The following is a 22,590-nucleotide window of genomic DNA, read 5'->3' on the forward strand; positions in this document are numbered from 1 at the left end:
CTTGTCACCCCGCTCTGGGGGGCCTTGGGTGGACCCTGAACCCCAACACGGCACCGCCCCAACCCTAAAGGTGCCAGGACCCCAATAAACAAACAGGGGAATTTGGGGAGGGGGCACATGGGGGGCGCCCAGGCTGAGCCAAGAGCCCAGCGCTGCCCCAGCCCGACCTGCCCTGGCTCCATCCCAGCTCCTACCATGGGATAGGATGATGTTGGGAAAACGGGGGGGCAAGGATGAGCACTAGGCTCCGGGCGAGCATGAAACAGATGGAGGCGGAGGAGGAGGGCTCAGGAAGGACTGGGAGAAGGGATGGAGAGGAAGCAGGACTAGAAAGGACAAGGACTGGGACCCCTCCCAATGCAATTTGTGGGTCCCATCCCCCTGCCCAACTATATAAGGGTTCCGCTTCTTTTCCCCTGCTCACCCACCCCTTCCCCACTGCCCCCCCAGTCAAACACTCCCATCCTCCATGCTTGTTTTTAATGCCTTCAGGCCCCTCCTGCTACATTTGGGGTCCCATTCCCCTTTCCCTCAATTCAGGCACCTCTTGAAAGCTTCTTTCTGGAAGGAATCCCTGAATTTTGGGATTTTTGGGGTGTAGTTTTGGAGAACAGCTCTGTCTGGCTTTCCTCTCCCTGTTGTGGCCTCTCAGCTGCCCCCGACACCCTGGGGGTGCTGGGATTTCCCTGCTGGGGACAAGGACGTTCATTCCCTTCCAGGAGCCCAATGCCCGGCTGGGGCTCCAGGGCAGGGGGTCCTTGAGCAGCTGCCCCAGAACCTCCGCCAGGGTCTCCCAGCGCAGCCGGAGCCGCTCGGCCTGGGGTCCCCAAAGGCCTCAGCGAGCCCCAAGTCCCTGCCAGGAACCCTCAACTCCCTCCAAGCCAGCATCCCCCACAGCCCCTGCAAGTTCCCCCCATGGCACCGGCCGTGGCCGTGTCCCCACATGTCACTGGCCATGTCCCACCATGTCCTCACCCATGGCTGTGTCCCCACCATGTTTCCATCCCTGTCACTGTCCCCCACATCTCCATCCATGCCTGTGTCCCCCCATGTCCCCAGGAATGGCCACATCACCGTCCATGTCCATGTGTCCCCATGTCACTCTCCATGTCTGTGTACTACCGTGTCTTTCTCCCTACCCAAGTCTCAGTTCTGTGTCTTTATTTTTATCCCAAGATTGGATGTTTTAAAGAGATGAAGAGAAATGAAAAGCAAATCCAGCCCAAAATAAAAGGATTTCTGTGTCCATGCTGGCTGAGAATCCAGCAGGGAAGGAGTGAGGGAAGAATGCTTTTGGAGGTGTTTCCACCCCACTGTCTCCAAAATCTTGGTCTTTGCCCCAGTTCATCACCATTTTTCTGTGGAAAACACCCTTGGACAATCAAAAAATCAAAAATCAAAATCAAAATCCTGGAATCTCTGGGGATGGAAAAGACCACCAAGACAGGACTGAAAACAGAAGATTTTCTGGGGTTGAACATCAACAAATTCACTCTCCCCATGGAATTCCCAATGTTGGTTTCCATCCCGATGGACGTTCCTGTCCCTGCATTCATCCAGGTGCCCAGAGGGAGACAGGATGATGCACAGCCCCCCCAGCCAGGTGTCTTCCCAACACGGATCACCAGGACCATGGATCACCAGGGCCCTGCCCAACGGGGGTCACTGGGGATCATCCAACACCGATCCTCCCATGGGGGATGGAGCTGGAGCAGAGCACGAAGCTCTTCCCACACTCAGGGCACTCACAGGGCTTCCCTTAGTGGTGACTCCGTTGGTGTTTGGTCAAGTGAGAGCTCCTGGAGAAGCTCTTCCCACACTCAGGACACTCATAGGGCCTCTCCCCAGTGTGGATGCGCCGGTGCCTCATGAGATGGGAGTTGTGCCTGAAGCCCTTCCCGCAGTCGGGGCAGCGGAAGGGCCTCTCCTCTGTGTGAATCCGCTCATGTACAAGGAGATTGGAGCTTCTCTGAAACCTCTTCCCACACGTGGGACACTCGTAGAGCCTCTCCCCAGTGTGGATGCGCTGGTGTTTTCTCAGGTTGGAGATGTGTCCAAAGCTCTTCCCACATTCCAAGCAGGTGTAGGGCCGTTCTCCTGTGTGGATCACCTGGTGCTGCATTAGACCAGAGATGTCTCTGAAGCCCTTCCCACATTTCCCACACTCGTAGGGCTTTTCCCCAGTGTGGATCATCTGGTGCCGGATCAGATGGAAGCTGTCTCTGAATCCCTTCCCACATTTCCCACACTCGTAGGGCTTTTCCCCAGTGTGGATCATCTGGTGCTGGATCAGATGGGAGCTGTAGCTGAAACCCTTCCCACATTGCAAGCACTTGTGGGGCTTCTGCCTTCCATGAGGCTTCTCCACCAGCTCTGAGCTCTGCCTGGATCTCCGGCCGCCTTCCCGGCTCAGGGAGGGTCTTTCCTCCTCACAGCTCGCTAGGCTGGGTTTGCAGCCCCTCCTCCTGAGGGATCCCAGGAAATTTTCCTCCTCCGCCATCTGCCCACCCCATGGGAATGAAGAATCCTGGTTTGGGGAAAAAACAAGAGGGGACTGCCTTGAGCTAGCAGTTCTTCCAACTGATGTGCAGCTGAGGAAGACACTGGGCATCCTGTGTTTGTAAGGACTTCCCAAACACCCAGACTGATCACAAAAATCCTCCAAATATCAAGACATAGATCAAAAACTCCCAAAAAAGCAAGACTCAGCCAAACCCCCTGCAAAATACAAAGATTCAGGCCCAGCAAAAAAACAAAGCACCACGTCTTAGCCCAATAAAGCTCAGAAACAACAAGGTTCACCCCTCTGAAAATGGTGGATCCCCCTCTCCAGTCACCTGCTGAATGTGGAGGGGGGGGCCAACACGCTGGGACTGGAGGGACGCTGTAGGTTTGGAATCTTGTGCTGCTTCCCATTTCTGCTCTTCCTGTGTCTCTGCTTTTCCTCACATTCCTCTTCCTCCTACTATTCCTCCTTCTCCTGCACAATCCCACCTTCTCCTCCCATATGCATCGTTTGATCATTTTGTTCTTCAACTCTGCTTGTCCCTCCCTCCTCCTGCTGCCCCCAGGCCCAGCACCCACTGCCGGCTCCCTCTTCCCCCCAAACCCACAGCATCCCAGCGCAGGGGCAGCGATGGAGCTGGGGCAGCTCGGGCTGGGGCAGCGCTGGGCTCTCGGCCGCTCCCGCCCGCACTCGCTCCCCACTGCAGCCGCTGCCGCCACCACAGCGCGGGGGGACCCGGCCTTGGCACTCCCCCCCTCCCACCTCCCCAAATTCCCCTGCCGGGGGGCGCTGGGGCCAGGAGACAGACGAGTGACAGATCAGGGAGTGCTGGGAAGAGTCGGCAGCCAGAGAGCACTGAAAATCTCAGCAGTGACTACAGGACACCCATGGAGGGAAGAAAGGGAAGGCCAGGAAGGGATCCCGGCAAAAGGGATGATGATCCCAAAATATCTGTGAAGGGTCCCTGGGGAGCATTTTGAGGGAGTTTGCACATTCTCCCAGAGGTAATCAAGGACATGGACACACAGAGGGGCAATAAGGGAAGTCCAGAAGGGATTTAGACAACAGGGGATGGATGGTGTTGGTGTGCTGGGAAGGGACTGGGTGAAGGGGAGTGTGCAGGAATATGGTTCAGGCAAGATGCAGCAGGAGCAATCTATGTGGGAAGAAAAAGGGTGATGGAAAAGAGAAGGAAGAGAAAAATACTGAGGATGGGGATGTTTTTCAGCAGGCTCTTATCCTCAGAAGTCACCAGCTGATGCAGATCCTTTCCATCCCCGGTTGCCAGGACAGGCACACAAGGAGGTCAGGATTGCAGGGGGTTTCTCTGTGCTGGGCAGCGGCAGGAGCGGGCGCAGAGGGGCGGCACCGGGAGCACGGGCTGGGGGCCTGTGGGGAGCTGCGGGGCCGGGCCGGGGCTGTGGGGCAGCCGGGGCTCAGCGCCGGGCGCTGCCTGAGCCCAGCACCCCCCGGCAATTGCAGGCCCGGCAGTGGCCCCCGGCCCCCAGGAGGCTGCGGGACGCCCCGGCCGCTGCCCGGCCCCGTGGAGCTGCCGGCCCTGCCCGCCGGGGGGGCCGCGTTTGGACACTGCGGCAGGACAGGCACCGGCTATGGGATACGGGCTGGCCACGGCAGCCACAGCACAAGGAGCAGCAGCACAAAGGAACAGCTGGGAAATGGGCATTGGACGTGCAAGGATCCAGATTAGCTTTTAAGCATTTTCCTTGGGTCACTGCAGAAAGGAATGATTTAGCAGAAAGCTCAGCAGCTGTCAGAGGATGAGCACCCCCAGGCACTGAGGGGGCTGCAGGAGGGGCAGAAGAAGCCCCTGGAGCACTTGGTCACAAAGGCACAGCAGGGGAATGCAAGAAGGGATGAGGAGAAGGCCAAGGGGAAGGCAAAGGCCATGGCAGAGTTTCTACAGCCCCTGAGGGATGAACCCCAGGGCCCAAGGGGGCCCCAGCACCCAGGGGCTCTCACATCCTTACACCATCTTCAACCAGGTGCCCTCCTCACACTGACACCATTCAGTCATTGATGGCAAAGATGCTTTCTGGGGATGCCCACTCACACAGGATGGTAAACTGGATTTTGCCTTTGAGTGGGAACAAGAGGTAGAAGGGAAAATGGAAAAGACATGGACGGTCCTTCTGCAGGGATGCAGGGAAGCACCAGCCTTATTGGGGCAAGCCTTGCAGAAAATATCACAAGAATTTACCCCATGCCCAGGGATTGGGTTAATGCAGGATGTGGATGACTTGCTGCAGTCAGGAAGACAAGAAGTGGTAGAAGAAGCCTCTGTGAAATGGCTGAATGTTCAGGCTAAAAAGCATCTTTGAGTATTTGAAAAAAAAAGAGGAAATGGTGGAGAAAAAGGTTAAATATTTGGTACATATTTTTGACTGAATATTTGTGGTGTATTGACCCAGAGAGGGTCTGGAGAAGCTCAGAAGTCATCCAGGATTGAAAAGGAAGTGCAAGAATTCTGAGCATTAATAGGAAATTTCAAGACCTGGATTGAGGATTCTTTCTTCTACCCATAACATTGTATCACTTTCTAAACCCCAACAGCCTCAAGGCTGTGGTATGGCAGGACGAAAGGAAGAAAACCTGAGAAAATGAAAAATAACAAAATGATTGGTGCCCCACCTATGGCTCTTCCCGACTCAGAAAATAAATTTGAATCCTAGGTGTGTTGTAAGTACATATTATATTATTGGCTTTTTCAAATATTAAAATGAATGCTATATGTTGGAAAACTTTGCTGCATGAACACAGTTTCTTTTAGCTTTGCTATTAACAGAACTTATAAATAATAGTGATAAATACAGTTTTTGGACTACAAAATTTTGATGTAAAAAGCTTTTCTTCATGTAACTAACTCAGAGAATGGTAAAAAAGATAATCAGGAAATTCTTCACATTCTTGGACTCTGGGACACCAGAACCCTAGGGAGGGAAAAATTAATGATTTACAGGTTGGGGAGAATGATTCTGAATAATGCATGAAGGTCTATGAATATGCAACATGTTGCTGCATTTAGGAAGTGTTTTCTGAGTCAGTGTGTGCCCTTGGCTGAAGGCCAAGCATCCGGCCATTATAACCTTTGGCCAGAGCCAGGGCAGATATTCAATTCTCTCCCTTGGAATTGATCTTTGCAATTCCTTACCCTGGGAATTCTCCACCTAGTGCGGGCTGGAGATAAGGGATGTATATTTCAAGCAGTCTGTGGCCAGAATCCTGTCTCTTGTGAAATCTCTGCCACAGGAAGCTGGGCTGGCACAGAGCCTGCCTTGGCACTTTGCTGTTCACAGCATCCACCCAGGACTCTGCCTCTCAATTACACTCACACACTGGGCTGCCTGCGATTCCATTGCTGGAAAATATACCAAATTTAAATTTTTTTTACATTTCATTTTACTAGTCAGGCTCGGTTTGCCTTTCTCTCAGGAAAGAAATTTTTAAAGGTTTTTTTTAAGAGATGTTGCACCACTCAACAGAGATGAGTTGAACATCTCAACAGACTGGGAATAGCCAAAAAGATTCCCACAAAGAGAACGACATTCAACAAAACATCAACGAAACATCAGCAAACATCAAGGAACACCCACCCCAGACACTGCCCCTGGCCCAGATGGAGACACCTGGTCTGGAAAAGACTGAGAAGGAAATCCAGGAATGCGGACCTCATTAACATCAGAAGAGGAGAAATCCATTTGCAATAGGAAACCAAATACTAAGAACTACACAACCTGGAAGCAATAAACACTAAGCCAATGGATTTCAATGGGTTCAGACTCTAAAACGTTTAGGAAAAATCTACTAAAATTCACGTGTAATCGAATGATTTCTCTGCACACCCGGGCTATGTGTGGATGAAATTATTTCTGTTGCTCATCCTGACCAGAATCAAGTAATGCCTTGACTCTAACACTAAAGACATTATTGAAGTTTTTGTTTTTCCTGCAGTTTCAGTGACAAGATTACATCATTAGAAAATTTTTTCACATTAATCCTACTTTTATTTTATCAGTTAGGTTTGGAGCAGGAGTGTGACAACCAATTTTTACTCCTAGGAGAAGAAGCAGAAAAGACTTGATTGCACTAGAATAATCTTCTATATATTTGTGGCTGGCTCTTAATGATGGCAGAATTTCGGAATGGATTTTTCAAAGCTCACCTTTAAGTTGCATTTTGCAAACCTAGAAGAGTATTAATGGTGAGGCTTTAACACATAAACAGTTAGTACAAAACCGTTAAAAAAAAAAAAAAAAGGAAAAGAAAAAATAAGCAGATTGTGAGGGCGCACATATGAATCATCTAATGGCTGCTCTGGGAGAAAATCATAGGTTCCAGGCAGCCAGGAGAGGAGCTTTAGAAATGCAAATTAACACTGCTAGGGCAATGTGTGCACAACGTACCAAACTCTTCTAGCCTGGGGGAGGAATTGGGCGGATTCCCTCTGCCCCTCACCCCAAGCTCTGCCTGCTTGCACAGATGGAATTTGCACAACTAAAGGCAGAGCCCAGAGTGAGGATATCTGACTGCAACAGAAATTGGTTAAGCTGCAAAGGGAATCAGCAAACGGAGAATGTTGGGAAAACTTCATGAAAAATAGTGTGTGTGGGGGGGAATCATCCAGAGAAACCAGTTGGGGATCCAAGTATTTGATGATTTAATAAGATAAAAGTGGTCAATTGATGCAGCCCTGCCTGGAGGGAGCACCCAAATATGGGAAAAAGGCAAACGGCCACCAGAACAAATACTAAACACCATGGACCAGCCCCTGGGAACCATAATGAGTTCATATCACGAGACAGAAAATCCATCCATAATTTGAGTGGCATAATTAGGTTAAAAACTGTCCTCAAAATAATAACCAACCAGACAGCTCCAGCTCCTGACCTTCCTGCAAACAATCCACTGAGATGAGGAACGAGACATTTCACCATGGGATGGGATCAGATTATCTATTAACAGAAAGAGGCGGAGTTTGTGGAAAATTAAATCATTCAAATTGCTGTTCGCAAACAGATGATAACCGAAAAGTGGTGAAATAGATAACAAAGGAAATAAGAAAGTAGCTCATGTACCAGTCCAAACAGGGAAAGGATGGGAATGGGACACGTTTTCGTGGTTCCCTGGCAGACCATGGCTTAAACGAATGCTGCTCCTCCTCTGACGTGCTGCAGCAACTCTCAGCTTTTTACCATGCAAGACACCTTGCGCCAAAGACGACACAGGAAAAGAGACTGAGTCAATGGAAATTAAAAGTTTGTAAGCGCTATTCTTGAGAAAATGAGAGAAGGAGGGATTGAAAGCAGTAAGATTAATATCGTAGTAGGGGTGCATATTAAGAGGGACATGCAGTAGGTGGATCGGGAAATCTCAACCTTCCAAAAACGTCAGCCAGAGGGGAAGGGGAGAGGGAGATGCAGACGGGAAAATGAGGATAAAAAGGAGGCGGCGCTTTAGAGACCGCATGGCAAATGCCGCATGGCCTCTCTCTTTGTTCATCAATAAAGTCACTTTTACAGGACTCCTCTGTCTCCTGCGGGCACACAAACCTCTGGCCACGGGAATTTTCCCGCACAGCCCCGGGCACAGGGCAGACACCTCTGTGCCACCCACAGCAACCGGGACGAGCCAGCGCTGCTCCGGCACCGGCTCCTGCCGAGGCCCCAGCGGGAAGGAGACCGCGGGCAGCCGCTCCCGCAGCGCCCTCAGCCCAGCGCCAACACGGGCCGGCACCGGCACAACCAACCCGCCAGAGCCCCCTGCCGCCCCCGAGGCCCGCAGCGAGCCCCGAGCCCCCGCACAACCGAGCGCGGCTCCCACCTGCGCTGGGGCCGCCTCCGAGCTCCGCCGCCGCCTCCCCGGGCTCCGGCCGCTGCCGCCGCTGCCGGGCCCGCACTGACGCTGCCACAATGGCGCCTTTGCTGCTCTGCCCAATCAGCGCGCGACAACCAGGAGTGACATTGGCACAATCAGCCAATGGCAGCGAGGGCCGGGCTCTGCACACGGCCCAGCCTCGGCCCGCGCTCTCAGGGCCCCCCGGGCTGTGGGAGGGCAAAGGCGGAGATGAGGAACAGCCCTGGAACGGGCCCGGGCCCGAGCCGCCATTGGCCTGGAAACACAAACAAAGTTCTCCGCAGTTCCCGGCACGCCTTTCCCAGCCCCGCGTGTTCGCTGCCTCCGGCTCAGCGGGAAGCCCAGGAGTCTCACTTCTCCTACCTCCTAATTAGGAGCATCAGTGCATGGCTTTGATTTCCCGCACAAAAAGGGAAAACTGCCCCAAACCCCTATGGATGAGTGGGAGAGGGGAGAGATTTCTGGCAGAAAACTCCAAAAACTCAGAGCATGAGAATTAAATGGAGACCCTTCAAACCAGCTTTCCACACGCCTCCCTCCTTCCAGCTGTACCTCCTACCTCGGCAGTGCAGGGTGGGAGAAACGACGCTCACTTTATAAAATTATATAGGTTTATTAAACCTTAGCAAAAAAAATACAACAAAAGACTGAATTAGGAGAAAAATCAGCGCTGGGAGCACAGGACTAAAGCAGCAGACCCGGGTGTGATTTGGGGGCCCAGCGGGGTCCCCGGGCCGCCCCGCCCCCCCCCCCGCCTTCGATCTCGGCCAAGGGGTGCGAGCGGCGCGGCCCCGCTGCTGAGCACTGACCCGGCTCCGGGGGCCGCCGGGACCCCCCCGAAAAAACCCCACACCTGCACCCCCCCTTCAGTCCCTCCGACCTTCCCAGTCCTGGGGGGAAAGGGGGAAAGGGGAGGACCTGGGCCGGGATCACCCGGAGACCCCCGGGGTGAGGAGCAGGGGGGGGGGGGGGGGGTCGGGCTCGCGCTGAGTGGGGGGTCCCGCGCGAGGATTTGGGGGGGGTTCGCTCGAGGAATTTTGGGGATCCTCGTGCGACGGATCCTCGTGCAAAGGGCTCCTCTTGTGCCACCGTCTCCTTGTGTCACCCAGACCAGTTTGGGGAGCTCTTTGTGTCACCCAGAGGAATCTGGGGGATCCTAGTGTCACCGAGAGCTCCGCGAGTGACACTGAGAGCCCTGTGTCACCAAGGGCCCCTCAAGTGCCCCCAGCTCCTTGTGCCATCAGGAGTCCCTGGAGTGCCACCAGCTCCTCGTATCACCGAGAGCCCCTCGTGCCACCAGGACCTCGTGCCAGAGAATTTGGGGAGAGTCTCTGTGCCACCGGGAGCCCCTGAGTGTCACCAGCCCCGTCCCAGGGTCCCCAGTGTCACCGGGGTCTCTCTCTGTGTCACACACCAGACCCCCCCTCCGAGCACCAGGACCCCCGAATTTAACCGTCCTCGTGCACCGGGACCCCCTCAGGACCCTCGAGTTTCCTCTCTCCCCTCCTCGTGCACCGGCATCACCGGACCGCCCCCCCTTTCCCGAGGAATCGCCGGAGACCCCCTCCATCAATCACCGGGCACCGGGACCACCAGAGGACCTCCCCCATCAATCAGCACCGTCACCGTGCACCGGGACCGCTGGATCCCCCCTCAAACATCGCAAGCCTCAGGCATCGAGATCACCGGAGACCCCTCCATGAGTCACCGGGACCCCCCCGTCATGCACCAGGACCACCGGAGACCTCCCCAGGAATCACCGGACACCCCCTCACGAATCACCGGGCACCGGGACGCCCCCTCGGGCACCGGGACTGGACCCCCCCCCCCCCCCCCGTGTACCGACCACCCTCCGGTGCACAGGGCCCGGACCCCCCTTTGTGCCCCCCTGCCCATCCCGGGGATTCCGCCCCTCCCCTTTGACTTCCCCCGGGAACAGGAGCGGGAATGGGGGGGGGCCGTGCGCTGGGGGGGCACCGGGGTGTCCCCAGCACCGGGGGGAGTCCCTTGGGGCTCGCTCCTTTCCCCCCACTTCCTCCTCCGGTTATCACCAGGGACCCCCCCAATTTACCGGGGCTCCCCCTATTCACTGCCCCCCCCGTTCAGCGACCCCCCCAAAGCGCTGGGACCCCCCCGGATACTTGGGACCACCCCAGGGCGCCAGGACCCCCCCTCACTCACCGCCCCTCCCCCATCCATGGGACCCCCCCCCCACTCACCGCTCCCCCCCCGTCACCAGGACCCCAAAATCCATGGGACTCCCCCCACACTCATCAAGACTCCCCCCAAATTCATGGGACCCCTCCCTCCCCCCCACTCACCACCCCCTTCTCAGCACTCCCCGGGCCCTCCCCATTGATCGAACGCCCCCATGGCCCCCCCAGCCCCTCGCCCTCGCATTGGGCCCCCCCGGGGCCGAGGCAGAGCCCTCCCTGAGGGACACCCCTCATCCCCGGCCTGCAGCCGCCCATGGAGCCGCTGACCACAACTCCCTGCCTGCGTCCATCCGGCCAATTCCTCTGGCCCCGCACAGCCCAGCCTGCAAAGCCAGCACCTGCTGGGCACCTGCTCCATGCCACTTCCAGGGGCTTGGGCTGCTGAAGGGCTGCTGGGCTGGGCCCTTTGTGACACAGGGCCGTTCTATCGGGTTCCTGGGTGCTGTTGGCCATTCTGTTGTCCTGGTGACATGGCACAGCCCCGCCCTGCAGGGGTATATACGGGGCACAGGGCCCTGCGCTGCCCAGTGCCAGGAGTGCCACTGGCTCAGGAGGAAGCAGCTCCCGGGATCTCTGTGCTCTAGACGACGTTACACATGGAGGAGGAAAAGGTGAACCCTGTTATAAATGAGAGACAAAAGTCTCGATATTCAGCAAAATTTAGATTGCTTTATTTGATATAGAAAGAGCAAGCAGCGCTGGGGAACGTGAGGGGTCACCGCCCACTCCACGCTCCACCCAACCTTGGTTTGCAGCCTCTTCTTATACTGTGGGTTCTCGTTGTACACAAATTCACAAAGCCTTTGGGTGATAATCAGTCACAGATAGCCATCCGGTCCTTCTAGATAAGCACCAGAGAAGTTCTGGAAGTCTGGTCCTTGAGATAAGCAGCATTGATCAGACAAAGGCAGGAAGGGCTATTGGGAAGTCTGATTTTGCAAGCTGGTAGCCAATACAACTTATTTGGAAAACATAACATAATGTATCATAATATAACATAACAGGGTGATTTTAAACAGAATCATTTTATCATATAATTTCCTTTATCTAGTGTCCATGCTTCACTTCAGAGCTTAGTATTCTGGTTTATACAAACCCCAATGCTTTTGTGATTAACATTAATCTTATAGCAATTATCACACTCCCAAAGTCTTGTCACTGAACTTCTTCTCTGCCGTCCATTGCTGGAGACTCCTTTCTTACATCTGCACTGGAGGTCAGGTGTAGGAACAAGCCGGCCCTCCCCAAATGCCCCGACTGCCTGAGCCATGTCGTGACAACAAGGCAAGGGAGAGGGGAAAGAGGACTATGGGAGGATATATTACAATAACATCATTATACATCCACAAAACTTATCTTAACATACACACACTGTTCATCCTTTAATTGTGAGAGCCAACCACCACATTGCTCATCTGTAACAACAGCGACTGCACTGGCCCCCCTAGATCAGAGGGGGATGGAGCCAGAGCCAGTCCACCCGAATCGGTGAGGGCAGAGACTACCCCCTGCCCACCTGGGTATTGCATCAGCCCAATACATATTTACAAAAGGCTATACATATTCAAACACTTCAACAGAGTTTCTCCTCTGTCCTACCTTTTTCAAGCATGTGCAGTTTTCCCAGTCCTCATCATTTGTTACTTTTCAATACATTCAACAGGTGTGAATTCCTTCACTGGTTAAATGTTAACATTATAACAACTCTTCACCAACATTCACAACACAACATTCGCATTAAAAGATCTCTAAACTTTAGGAAAACTTCTTTTACAAAAGTCAACCCTAGAAAGCACATAGTATTCACTCTAACAGTTGCTAAAGCCGACAGTGTAATATATTTAACACAGTAGCCTTGAGTTCAGAGCCAGGCTTGGGCTAGGGAGTGTGACTGGGGCTGCCATTGGGCTTAGGACTAAGAATGGTGTTGGCCTTAGGGCAGGAACTGGGGCTGAGTTTGGGAGTTCAAGCTAAAGCTGGCATTGGAGTGTGGGCTGGCACTCAAAGCTGCACTTAGGGCTTGAGACTATCATTGGAGTTGGGTTTAGAGTTGCAATTGGGGCTGGCTTTGGGCTTAGGGCTAAACGTGGCATTTGGTTTAGGGCTGAGCATTTGGTAGAGGCTGGAATTGGGGCTCGGCTTTTCAGTTAGAGCTGGGTTTTAGATTAGAGCTGGAATTGGGGTTAAGGCTAAATGTGCCATTTGCATTAGGCCTGGCCTTGAGATTGGCTCTAGGGCTGCACGAGTCTGGCACTGGGATGAGATTGAATCCAGGAGAGTGAGTGTGTCTCAACATGGAGTGAGATTGAGATCAGGATCAGGGTGAGCTTTGGGACCGAGCGCACGCCCAGACGGACAGGGGAGATGTCACTGCAGGATGTCCCTGGCATCGTCACAGCCCTGCTCAGGCACCACCAAAAGGCAGCAGGAGCTGGCTGGTCCAACATCCAGGTGCTCCCAGCACCGAGAATATCCCTCTGTCCAGTCCCTTGGGCTGTCCTGGACAGGCTCCCTCCGGGCTCTTTGTCACCTCCTCGATGGCAGAGCATGGGATATTGAGTGGCTTCTAGGACCCTGCAGAGTCCTTGAGGAGGGCAAGCCTTGCTTAGCCACAACCAAATTCTCTCCCTGTCATACACAGCATTCCCATCCTGCATCCAATCCCATCCCTGTGCCACTTTCTGGGAAGAAATGAAGCCCAGTCAAATCCAAAACAGTGGGAACATTCTGACAGGTCTCCGAGAAAATCCTAATGTATTTAACACTAATGCTCCTAAGATCTTGATCTGAAAACACATTCCTGGTACTCGGAGGCCATCTGACCAGTAGAGTGGGGGAGCTTCCTGCAGGTGGAAAAACCTCCTTGGTTTCATGTGAATCTTTCCCGTTGCAAAGCGTGGGGGGTTCCCCACTGGAACAGGGACAGCGTTCTGGGAACTGACTGTAGGCTGAACACAAGTGGCTCCAGGACACTTCCTGCTGGGACACTTGCCTCTGGGAACAGCTTCTTGGAGATGGCTGGGCTCCCCTTTTTACTTCCAGGCATTTCCTGCCCATCTGCATCCTCAGGGATGAGGCTGTTTGTCTCATAGCCGTGGCTCTGAGGGAGCAGGGACGCCTGTCCAAAGGGCTGCCTCCCTCTGCACTCTGGCAGCTCTCACCCAGGCTCTGGCAGGGGTGAAGGCTCTTGCAGAAATATCCCAAGGCTGGAGATCTTCCTCACCCTGCTCCTCCACTGCTGATGCCACAGAGTTCCCTGCACATAGGAACATCACCTTTTCTTCTGCAGGAACCTGTTCCAGCACAACACCAAGGGTCTTCTCCTGTGGCACTGCCACAGCATCCTTAAAGCCGTGGACTAGCAAGTGACAGCTCCTGGAAACTGCTGCTGTGTGTCTGGCTGCAGGAAACCCCTTCTGGAATGCCCTTGGTCTCTATTTTTTGCTTTCTGGACTTTGATGGCCAATCTGCATTGATTGCCAGAGAAAATCGCGAGGGTGCGGCGTGAGCAGCGGCCGAAAGCGCTGAGCGGGGCCATCAAACCCAGCCCAGCAACTCCCGGCGTTCGCCAGCCCAGAGGTGGCGCGGACAGCGCGGCCGAGGGTGGAGAACCAGCCCGGCTGTGCGGGAGGGCTCTCACGTGGGAATGTGCTTCTCTAAGAAGGCCATAACTAAATGCTTGCATGGGGGTTTTGGCTTCTGGAGCAGTGGGGTAGGGCTGTTGTTGGTCCCTACCCCTCCATCCCAGGATGATGTAAGGGGTGTGGGATGCCATGTGTGCTGTGCACTGGCAGTGATCCTCAAGAAATCCTATGAAACCTCTCCTTCGAGCTAGTCAAGCTCCTGGAAATGACAGGACAGAAAAAAAAAATAAAAACGTGCTCAGTTTTGTGCCCTCCTGCCCTTGTGGGGTGAGGGGCAGGAGGCAGAGGTCCATCTTGGTCTCTCTTTGACCTTTTCTTTGAGACAACACTGTCTGCTCCCACCACAAAGGCACAGAGGGTGCTCTTTGCCCCCACCAGTGGGAAGTGGCTCTGCTGACCCCACTAAGAGTGCTGGAAGATGAGTCTGTGAACTAAACAGTTGAATATTGCCTAGAGGGGGGTAGCAGGCAGTAGATGTGCCACCATTCTCTTTCCAGGACCCCACGGGGAGTACTAGAACAGAGGTCTGTGAGGCTGAGAGGTTGAATATTGCCTGGGAGAGTTGCAGGCACTGGATGTGACTCGACTCATGTGGGCACTGGCCTGGCCTTTCCTGTTTGTGCAGAACAAGCTCACTGTTCACCGCGGGTGTTCTCTTTCCAGCACAGATTCTCTGTGTGTTGTTTGCACTGGGAGGGAGATTTCTAGGTTGTCTTTTGTTTCTTCATTAAAGGCGAATGATGGTGGGCAGAGCTCTGCATAGAGTGAGATGAAGAAAGGAACAGGGTTGGTTGCCCCTAAAACATGAGAGGAGAGGAACAGTCCCATTGTCCCGCCCCGAGCCTCGCCAGAGGGAAATAACCAAGAAATTGTCCCCAAACACAGGGTTTTGTGCAGCCTTGTGTTACCTGCAGGAATGCGGGACCTGTCTTCGAGTATGTGCGTAGGGGAGTGTTGGGGAAGTAAGCAGAAGTTCTAGGGACATATTTTAACTAATTATAAGAGTGAACATTGCCACAATGTCCCACCCCTATTCCACTCTCCTGTCCCCATCCCCACCGTGTCATGATCCCACAGAGAGACCCACAGGGGGGTCGGGGCCAGGAGGGCTCTAGAAAAGTGCAGTGCACACGTGTGCCAGTGTGCAGAGCTCTGTGTGCACACACAGACACCGAAGTGCACACGTGTGTCAGTGTGCACAGCTGCACACACGGATATTTTCTAGCGTGTCCAGATGTAAGAGTGCCCGTCCTGCTTTGCACAGTGTCCATGTGTGCGGGTGTGCACAGCACTGTTCACATCTGTGCACTGCTGTGTACACGTGTGTGGAGTCTGTGCACAGCTCTGTGCTTGTAGGTGTGCACAGCTCCGCAAGGGTGAGCACGGCTCTGTGTGGGACATCCGTGTGTCAGTGACACTGCACGTATTCGTGTGCACGAGCTCTCTAAGGACAACAGGTCTTGTGCTTGTGGGCAGGTGAGCATTAGTGGAGACTGTGCCTAGGTGGGTGTGTGTGTAGCACGGATGTGCTGGGGTGGGTGTGTGTGTCTGTCTGTCTGTGTGTCACTGCTGGGCTCTGCTGGCTGCAGTGTCCCCTGGCTCTCTGTGTAAGCTCTGTTCTTGTAGGGAGAGGAACTCAGTCTTACGTATAAGATTGCCAAAAACGTATATAAGGTTGTGTAAAGTGATTTCCACCAAATTTAGTAGTGTTTAAGGTTCCATTGAATCCCTGTAAGATGTGCCTGCTTTGCACGGGTGTCTTTGGGAGGGGTGTGTGTTCTCTAAATAGATTTCATAGTCATATCCAGAGCTTTGATTTATACTGACCTTTTAAATCTAACATGTCAAACAACAGTTTTTTCAAATACACCAAGGAACAAGTGGCATCATTATGTGCATCCACTGCTGCTCTCGCCCAGGTCCCCTAGAAACTGCTGCCATCAAGACGAGAGGCCATGCCAGGTGCATAACCTCTCTATAATTTAATGCTCCCCAAGCCAGTTCCCTTGTGTCAGCAGTGGTGAGCAACTGCCTTAGGGTGAAGCATGTGGGGCAGTACTGGGGTGGAAATAGCCATGAAGAATAGAACTGCCTGCTAATATGTATTTGTTCAACAATGCTTCCTGAGTCTGTGCTCTCCAGCCTCTGACTGAGTCTCAGACACATTAAGCATTTCAGTTCCTTGTCCAACACTCAACAGGAAGCTGCTCTGTAGAAAAATGCTACCTTATGTACATTTTCTTCAGTGTCTGTCTTTTAGAGAAAGACCAGCTTTTAACCCCTCAGTGGGGAGTTCCCTTTCAGGTTCTGCTCACCACTGAATTGGCTGTGCCAACTGCAGAGTGGGAGTGGACTCGTGGCAACAGAATTAAAGATCCAGTAAAAGAACCCAAAGTATAATTCATAACATGCAGACAGGATGAGATAGAACTGATTCTCAAGCTGAGACCAAGGGAAAACCAAAGAAGCAGGAAGACATCAGAAAAGTGAGGTCAAGCTTCCACCAGACAGCTCCAAGACTGCTTTAACAAACACTTCAAGGGGGAGTTTGAACCATATCAGCTATTAATGTAATTGTCCTGTTTTAATGGATGGAAATTACAAGCATCTGTTGACGGGAAGTACACAGGGAACTGTAAGAGGTGCTGGGGTGGTTTCCTTAGGAACCAACAAGTGGAGTAAGACAAGAAATTCAGGGCAAGACCGGGTTGGCCCCTGTGTTCCCCACCGAGAAGATTGTACAGCCCTGCTGTGGGCAGCAACCCTGTAGGCATGGTAAGGTGGGGGCAAAAAGGCCATACCAGACCTCTATCATTCCTCAATTGGCGTTTAACAGGTGAGATACACCTGCTATGGGCAGTAATGCCATCAGCATGGTAGGGGGCCATGCCAGGCCCCTGTGATTCCCAATTGTTCATTGCGAATAAGTGGGCCTAAGGAAAACCTGAGATTTTTCTGTTCCCACTGTCCTCACCCGCCTCAACACATGTTTGTATGATAAAACTCAATTTTGAGAAGTAAGAGAGAATCATTGGAATCGAAAATAAGAGTCAATTGTTTGAGCCAAATGACTTATGAAAAGGAAAAAGGTTTGTTATAGATGAGAAACGTGATGGTTGCCTCTCAGAATTAAAAGATGAATATTGTGCTTAAGTTAAGATAAGTTTTATGGATGTATAATGATGTTATTGTAATATATCCTCCCATAGTGCTCTTTCCCCTACCCCTTGTATTGTTGTGACATGGCTTAGGTAGTCGGGGCATTTGGGGAGGGCCTTTGTCCTGGTTTGGAAAGACAGGTGTGCTGGGGAAAGCAGGGCCTTCCCCTGAAATGAAGAAAATAAATCCTTCCCTCTGAATTAGTGTAATTTTGAAATTAAGGGGCTCTCAGGCAAAGATATGGGGATAGGAAATAACAGGTCTTTACTAGTGTATATAACAAGGCAAACAAAACAACAATGATGGAATTAACAACAAACAGAACAGGCACCCAGTAACAGTTCTTTTGGATGTGGACACCTTTTCCCTGTGGTGCAGATGCCGTCCCAGTTGGCAGTCAGTGCCAGCCGGCTCCCGGTGGGCAGGGGCAGACGCGGTGATCCCACGTGGCTGCAGGAGTGCTGGGGGCGATGGCAGCTGTGTCCCAGATGGGAAGGGATGGAGGAGAGACTCTGATGACGAATCCTTGGAGCAGTGTCGGTCCCGGTGTCCCAACAGGATGCTGGAGATCCAGACTGAAGCAGGAGAGTGTCCAAGCAGGGGTGAGGGATCCAACACCAGAAGAGGCGTTGGGATGGTGGGGCGAGGTTTTCCAGGGGCCTTCCTGCTCCCAGAGCCATAAGCGAGCAAATGCCAGGAACTGCTCCCCCCATCTTTACCTGCCTCCAATCTCGCGGTCTTCCCCCCCTTCCCCCTATCTCACCCCCGCTCCACTGACTCCCTCCTGCAAGAGAAACTCCCAAAAATCCAGGGAAGCTGTCCCTCCCCCATCTCAAGGTCTCAAGGATCTAGCCATCAGTGCTCCTTAGAATGTCAATGGGAAAAAATTCCACAGGCAGAGAGGAAAGGAAAAAACCAACCCCCAACACCCGGCTTGTTCCTACACCTGACCTCCAGTGCAGATGTAAGAAAGGAGTCTCCAGCAATGGACGGCAGTGAAGGAGTTCAGCGACAAGACTTTGGGAGGGCCCAGGGGCATAAAAGGCAGAACATCCATTCTGTAGGGGAGCACGTGGGGGTTTAGTCCAGTGGTCCCAGTGCTGATTTTTCACTTTTCTCAGTCTGTTGTATTTTTATGCTAAGATTTAATAAACCTCATAAAGTTTAAAAAAGTGAGTGTCGTTTGTCCCACCCTGCACTGCCGGGGTAGGAGGTGCAGCTAGAAGGAAGGAGGGGTGAGGGAAAGCTGGTTTGAAGGGTCTTCATTTACTTCTCATTATCCTGCTCTGAGTTTTTGGAGTTTCTGCCAGAAATCTCTCCCCTCCCCCACTTCTCCCCTGGGGTTTGGGGCAGTTTTCCCATTTTGGGGGAAATCAAAGCCATGCACTGACGCTCCTAATTAGGGGGTAGGAGAAGTGAGGCTCCAGGGCTTCCCGCTGAGCAGGAGCCAGCGAACACGCAGGGCTGGGAAAGGCGTGCCGGGAGCTGCGGAGAACTTTGTTTGTGTTTCCAGGCCAATGGCGGCTCGGGCCCGGCCCCTTCCAGGGCTGTTCCTCATCTCCGCCTTTGCCCTCCCACAGCCCGGGGGGCCCTGAGAGCGCGGGCCGAGGCTGGGCCGTGTGCAGAGCCCGGCCCTCGCTGCCATTGGCTGATTGTGCCAATGTCACTCCTGGTTGTCGCGCGCTGATTGGGCAGAGCAGCAAAGGCGCCATTGTGGCAGCGTCTGTGCGGGCCCGGCAGCGGCGGCAGCGGCCGGAGCCCGGGGAGGCGGCGGCGGAGCTCGGAGGCGGCCCCAGCGCAGGTGGGAGCCGCGCTCGGTTGTGCGGGGGCTCGGGGCTCGCTGCGGGCCGAGGGGGCGGCAGGGGGCTCTGGCGGTTGGTTGTGCCGGTGCCGGCCCGTGTTGGTGCTGGGCTGAGGGCGCTGCGGGAGCGGCTGCCCGCGGTCTCCTTCCCGCTGGGGCCTCGGCAGGAGCCGGTGCCGGAGCAGCGCTGGCTCGTCCCGGTTACTGTGGGTGGCACAGAGGTGTCTGCCCTGTGCCCGGGGCTGTGCGGGAAAATTCCCGTGGACAGAGGTTTGTGTGCCCAGAGGAGACAGAGGAGTCCTGTAAAAGTGACTTTATTGATGAACAAAGAGAGAGGCCATGCGGCATTTGCCATGCGGTCTCTAAAACGCCGCCTCCTTTTTATCCTCATTTTCCCGTCTGCATCTCCCTCTCCCTTTCCCCACTGGCTGAAGAACTTGGAAGGTTCAGACTTCCCAATCCTCCTACTGCATGTCCCTCTTAATATGCACCCAAACTACGATATTAATCTTGCTGCTTTCAATCCCTCCTTTTCTCATTTTCTCAAGAATTGCCTTTACGAACTTTTAATTTCTATTGACTCAATCTCTTTTCCTGCATCCTCTTTGGCGCAAGGTGTCTTGCATGGTAAAAAGCTGAGAGTTTCTGCAGCACGTCAGAGGAGGAGCAGCATTCGTTTAAGCCATGGTCTGCCAGGGAACCACGAAAACGTGTCCCATTCCCATCCTTTCCCTGTTTGCACTGGTACATGAGCTACTTTCTTATTTCCTTTGTTATCTGTTTCACCACTTTTCGGTTATCATCTATTTGCAAACAGCAATTTGAATTATTTAATTTTCCACAAACTCCGCCTCTTTCTGTGAATAGATAATCTGATCCCATCCCATGGTGAAATGTCTCGTTCCTCATTTCAGTGGATTGTTTGGCAGGAAGTTCAGGAGCTGGAGATGTCTGGTTGATTATTATTTCAAGGACACTTTTTAACGTAATAATGACACTGAAATTACGGATGGATTTTCTGTCTCCTGATATAAACTCGTTAGGGATATCGGGGTTGGTTCATGGTGTTGTAGCATTTGTTCTGGTGGCCGTTCATCTTTTTTGCATTTTTGGGGGGTCCCTCCATCCAGGGCTGCATCAATTGACCACTTTTATCTTATGAAATGATAAAATGATTCCCATCTCATTTCTCTGGACTAGCAAAAACACCTCATTGCTCTGGGGAGAGGGATGATTCCCCCCCACACACTGTTTTTCATTAACCTTCCACAGCATTCTGTGTTTGCTGTTTCCCTTTGCAGCTTAACCAATTTCTGTTGCAGTCAGATATCCTCACTATGGGCTCTGCCTTTAGTTGTGCAAATTCCATCTGTGCAAGCAGGCAGAGTTGGGGGTGAGGGGCAGATGGAATCAGCCCAATTCTTCCCCCAGGTAAGAAGGCCCTTGGGCATTGTCTGCACTTTTCCTGAGCAATGTTAATTTGCATTTCTAAAGGTCCTCTGCTGGCTGCCTGGAACTAGGATTTTCTTCCAGAACAGCCTTTAGGTGATTCACACGTCCACCCTCACAATCTGCTTTATTTTTCTTTTTTTTTTTTTTAACGATTTTGTATTAACTATTTATGTGTTAAAGCCTTACGATTAATACTCTTCTACGTTTGCAAAATGCAACTTAAAGGTGAGCATTGAAAAACCCATTTGGAAATTCTGCCATCATTAAGAGTCAGCCACAAATATATAGAAAAATATTCCAGTGCAATCAAGTCTTTTCTACATCTTCTAGGAATAAAAATTCCTTGTCTCACCCCTGGTCCAAACCTAAATGATAAAATAAAAGTAGGATTAATATAAAAAAATTTTCTAATTGTGTAATCTTGTCACTGAAACTGCAGGAAAAACAAAAACTCTTCAATAATGTCTTTAGTGTTAGAGTCAAGGCATTACTTGATTCTGGTCAGGATGAGCAACAGAAATAATTTCATCCACACATAGCCCTGGTGTGCAGAGAAAATCATTCGATTACACGTGAGTTTTACTAGATTTTTCCTAAACGTTTTAGAGTCTGAACCCATTGAAATCCATTGGTTTAGTGTTCATTGCTTCCAGATTGTGTAGTTCTTAGTATTTGGTTTCCTCTTGCAGGCGGATTTCTCCTCTTCTGATGTTAATGAGATCCACATTCCTGGATTTCCTTCTCAGCCTTTTCCAGACCAGGTGTCTCCATCTGGGCCAGGGGCAGTGTCTGGGGTGGGTGTTCCTTGGTGTTTGCTGATGTTTCGTTGATGTTTTGTTGAATGTTGTTATCTTTGTGGGAATCTTTTGGGCTATTCCCAGTCTGTTGAGATGTTAAACTCATCTCTGTTGAGTGGTCTAACATTGCTTAGAAAAAAACTTTTAAAATTTCTTTCCCGGGACAAGGGCAAACCGAGCCTGACTAGACAAATGGAAGGTAAAAAAATTTTAAATTTGGTATACTTTCCAGCAATGGAATCGCAGGCAGCCCAGTGTGTGAGTGTAATTGAGAGGCAGAGTCCTGGGTGGATGTTGTGAACAGCAAAGTGCCAAGGCAGGCTCTGTGCCAGCCCAGCTTCCTGTGGCAGAGATTTCACAAGAGACAGGATTCTGGCCACAGACTGCTTGAAATATACATCCCTTATCTCCAGCCCGCACTAGGTGGAGAATTCCCAGGGTAAGGAATTCTGAAGATCAATTCCAAGGGAGATAATTCAATATCTGCCCTGGGACTGGCTTTTATTCTTGCCAAAGTCAATGGCAAAAGCTGCTACCATGGCATCTTGGTTTCTATCACCAGTTTTCAAAGGAGTTTCTTTATTTCCCTTTTGTTCTTTCTACCTGACCTGAGCTCAGGGAGTGCCAGGACTTGTGGAGTTCCCATTGTATTCCTAAAGCAGCCATAACCCCCTGAAGGATCTTTGCTGTAAAATGAATTCTCAATCTCAGTCTGTTGCTTCCACAATCTGTTCTCTTGGAATTATTTCTTTAAGAAATACCTTCATAAGCGATTTGGTTATTGCTGAAGAAGTCAGATTTGCTTTTGCCACCCTGTTAGCTGCCATGCTGTCACCAGAAGATATTTGAGCCTTCCTGCTCAGGGCATTTCAGTGCCAGGCTCTTCCAAGCACACCCAGCTCTGCCGGTTGAGCTGACCATGCAGGCGGTAACCTGAGCTTGGTCTAATTCCCTTTCCTTCATCAGAGCGTGTCTTGGAGCTCTTTTCCCTTCTCCCGCCTTTGAAGAGCCATCCATAAACACATTTTGTCCCTCAGGCCAGGGAATGTCTCCTAAATCTCTCCCAGCCTGGCTCTGGAGCTCTGTCACTTGAATGCAGTCATGGGTTTGTTCCCAGCCCCCTGTGCAGGCTGTTCAATCAGGA

At 52.2% G+C, this 22,590-nt stretch overlaps 1 protein-coding gene across 1 annotated transcript in view; it reads right to left on the reverse strand.

Annotated features, from left to right (window-relative positions):
* Positions 1-22,590, reverse strand: part of LOC148218217 (uncharacterized) — a 404,528-nt gene that overhangs the window by 213,993 nt on the left and 167,945 nt on the right. Inside the window, 1 exon segment of the mRNA XM_088157926.1 lies at positions 1,746-2,306. Coding sequence (XP_088014052.1) covers positions 1,746-2,306 — 561 coding nt within the window.

This window comes from Sturnus vulgaris, unplaced genomic scaffold (assembly GCF_052056855.1).
Source record: "Sturnus vulgaris isolate bStuVul1 unplaced genomic scaffold, bStuVul1.hap1 Scaffold_194, whole genome shotgun sequence".
Lineage (NCBI taxonomy): Eukaryota > Metazoa > Chordata > Aves > Passeriformes > Sturnidae > Sturnus > Sturnus vulgaris.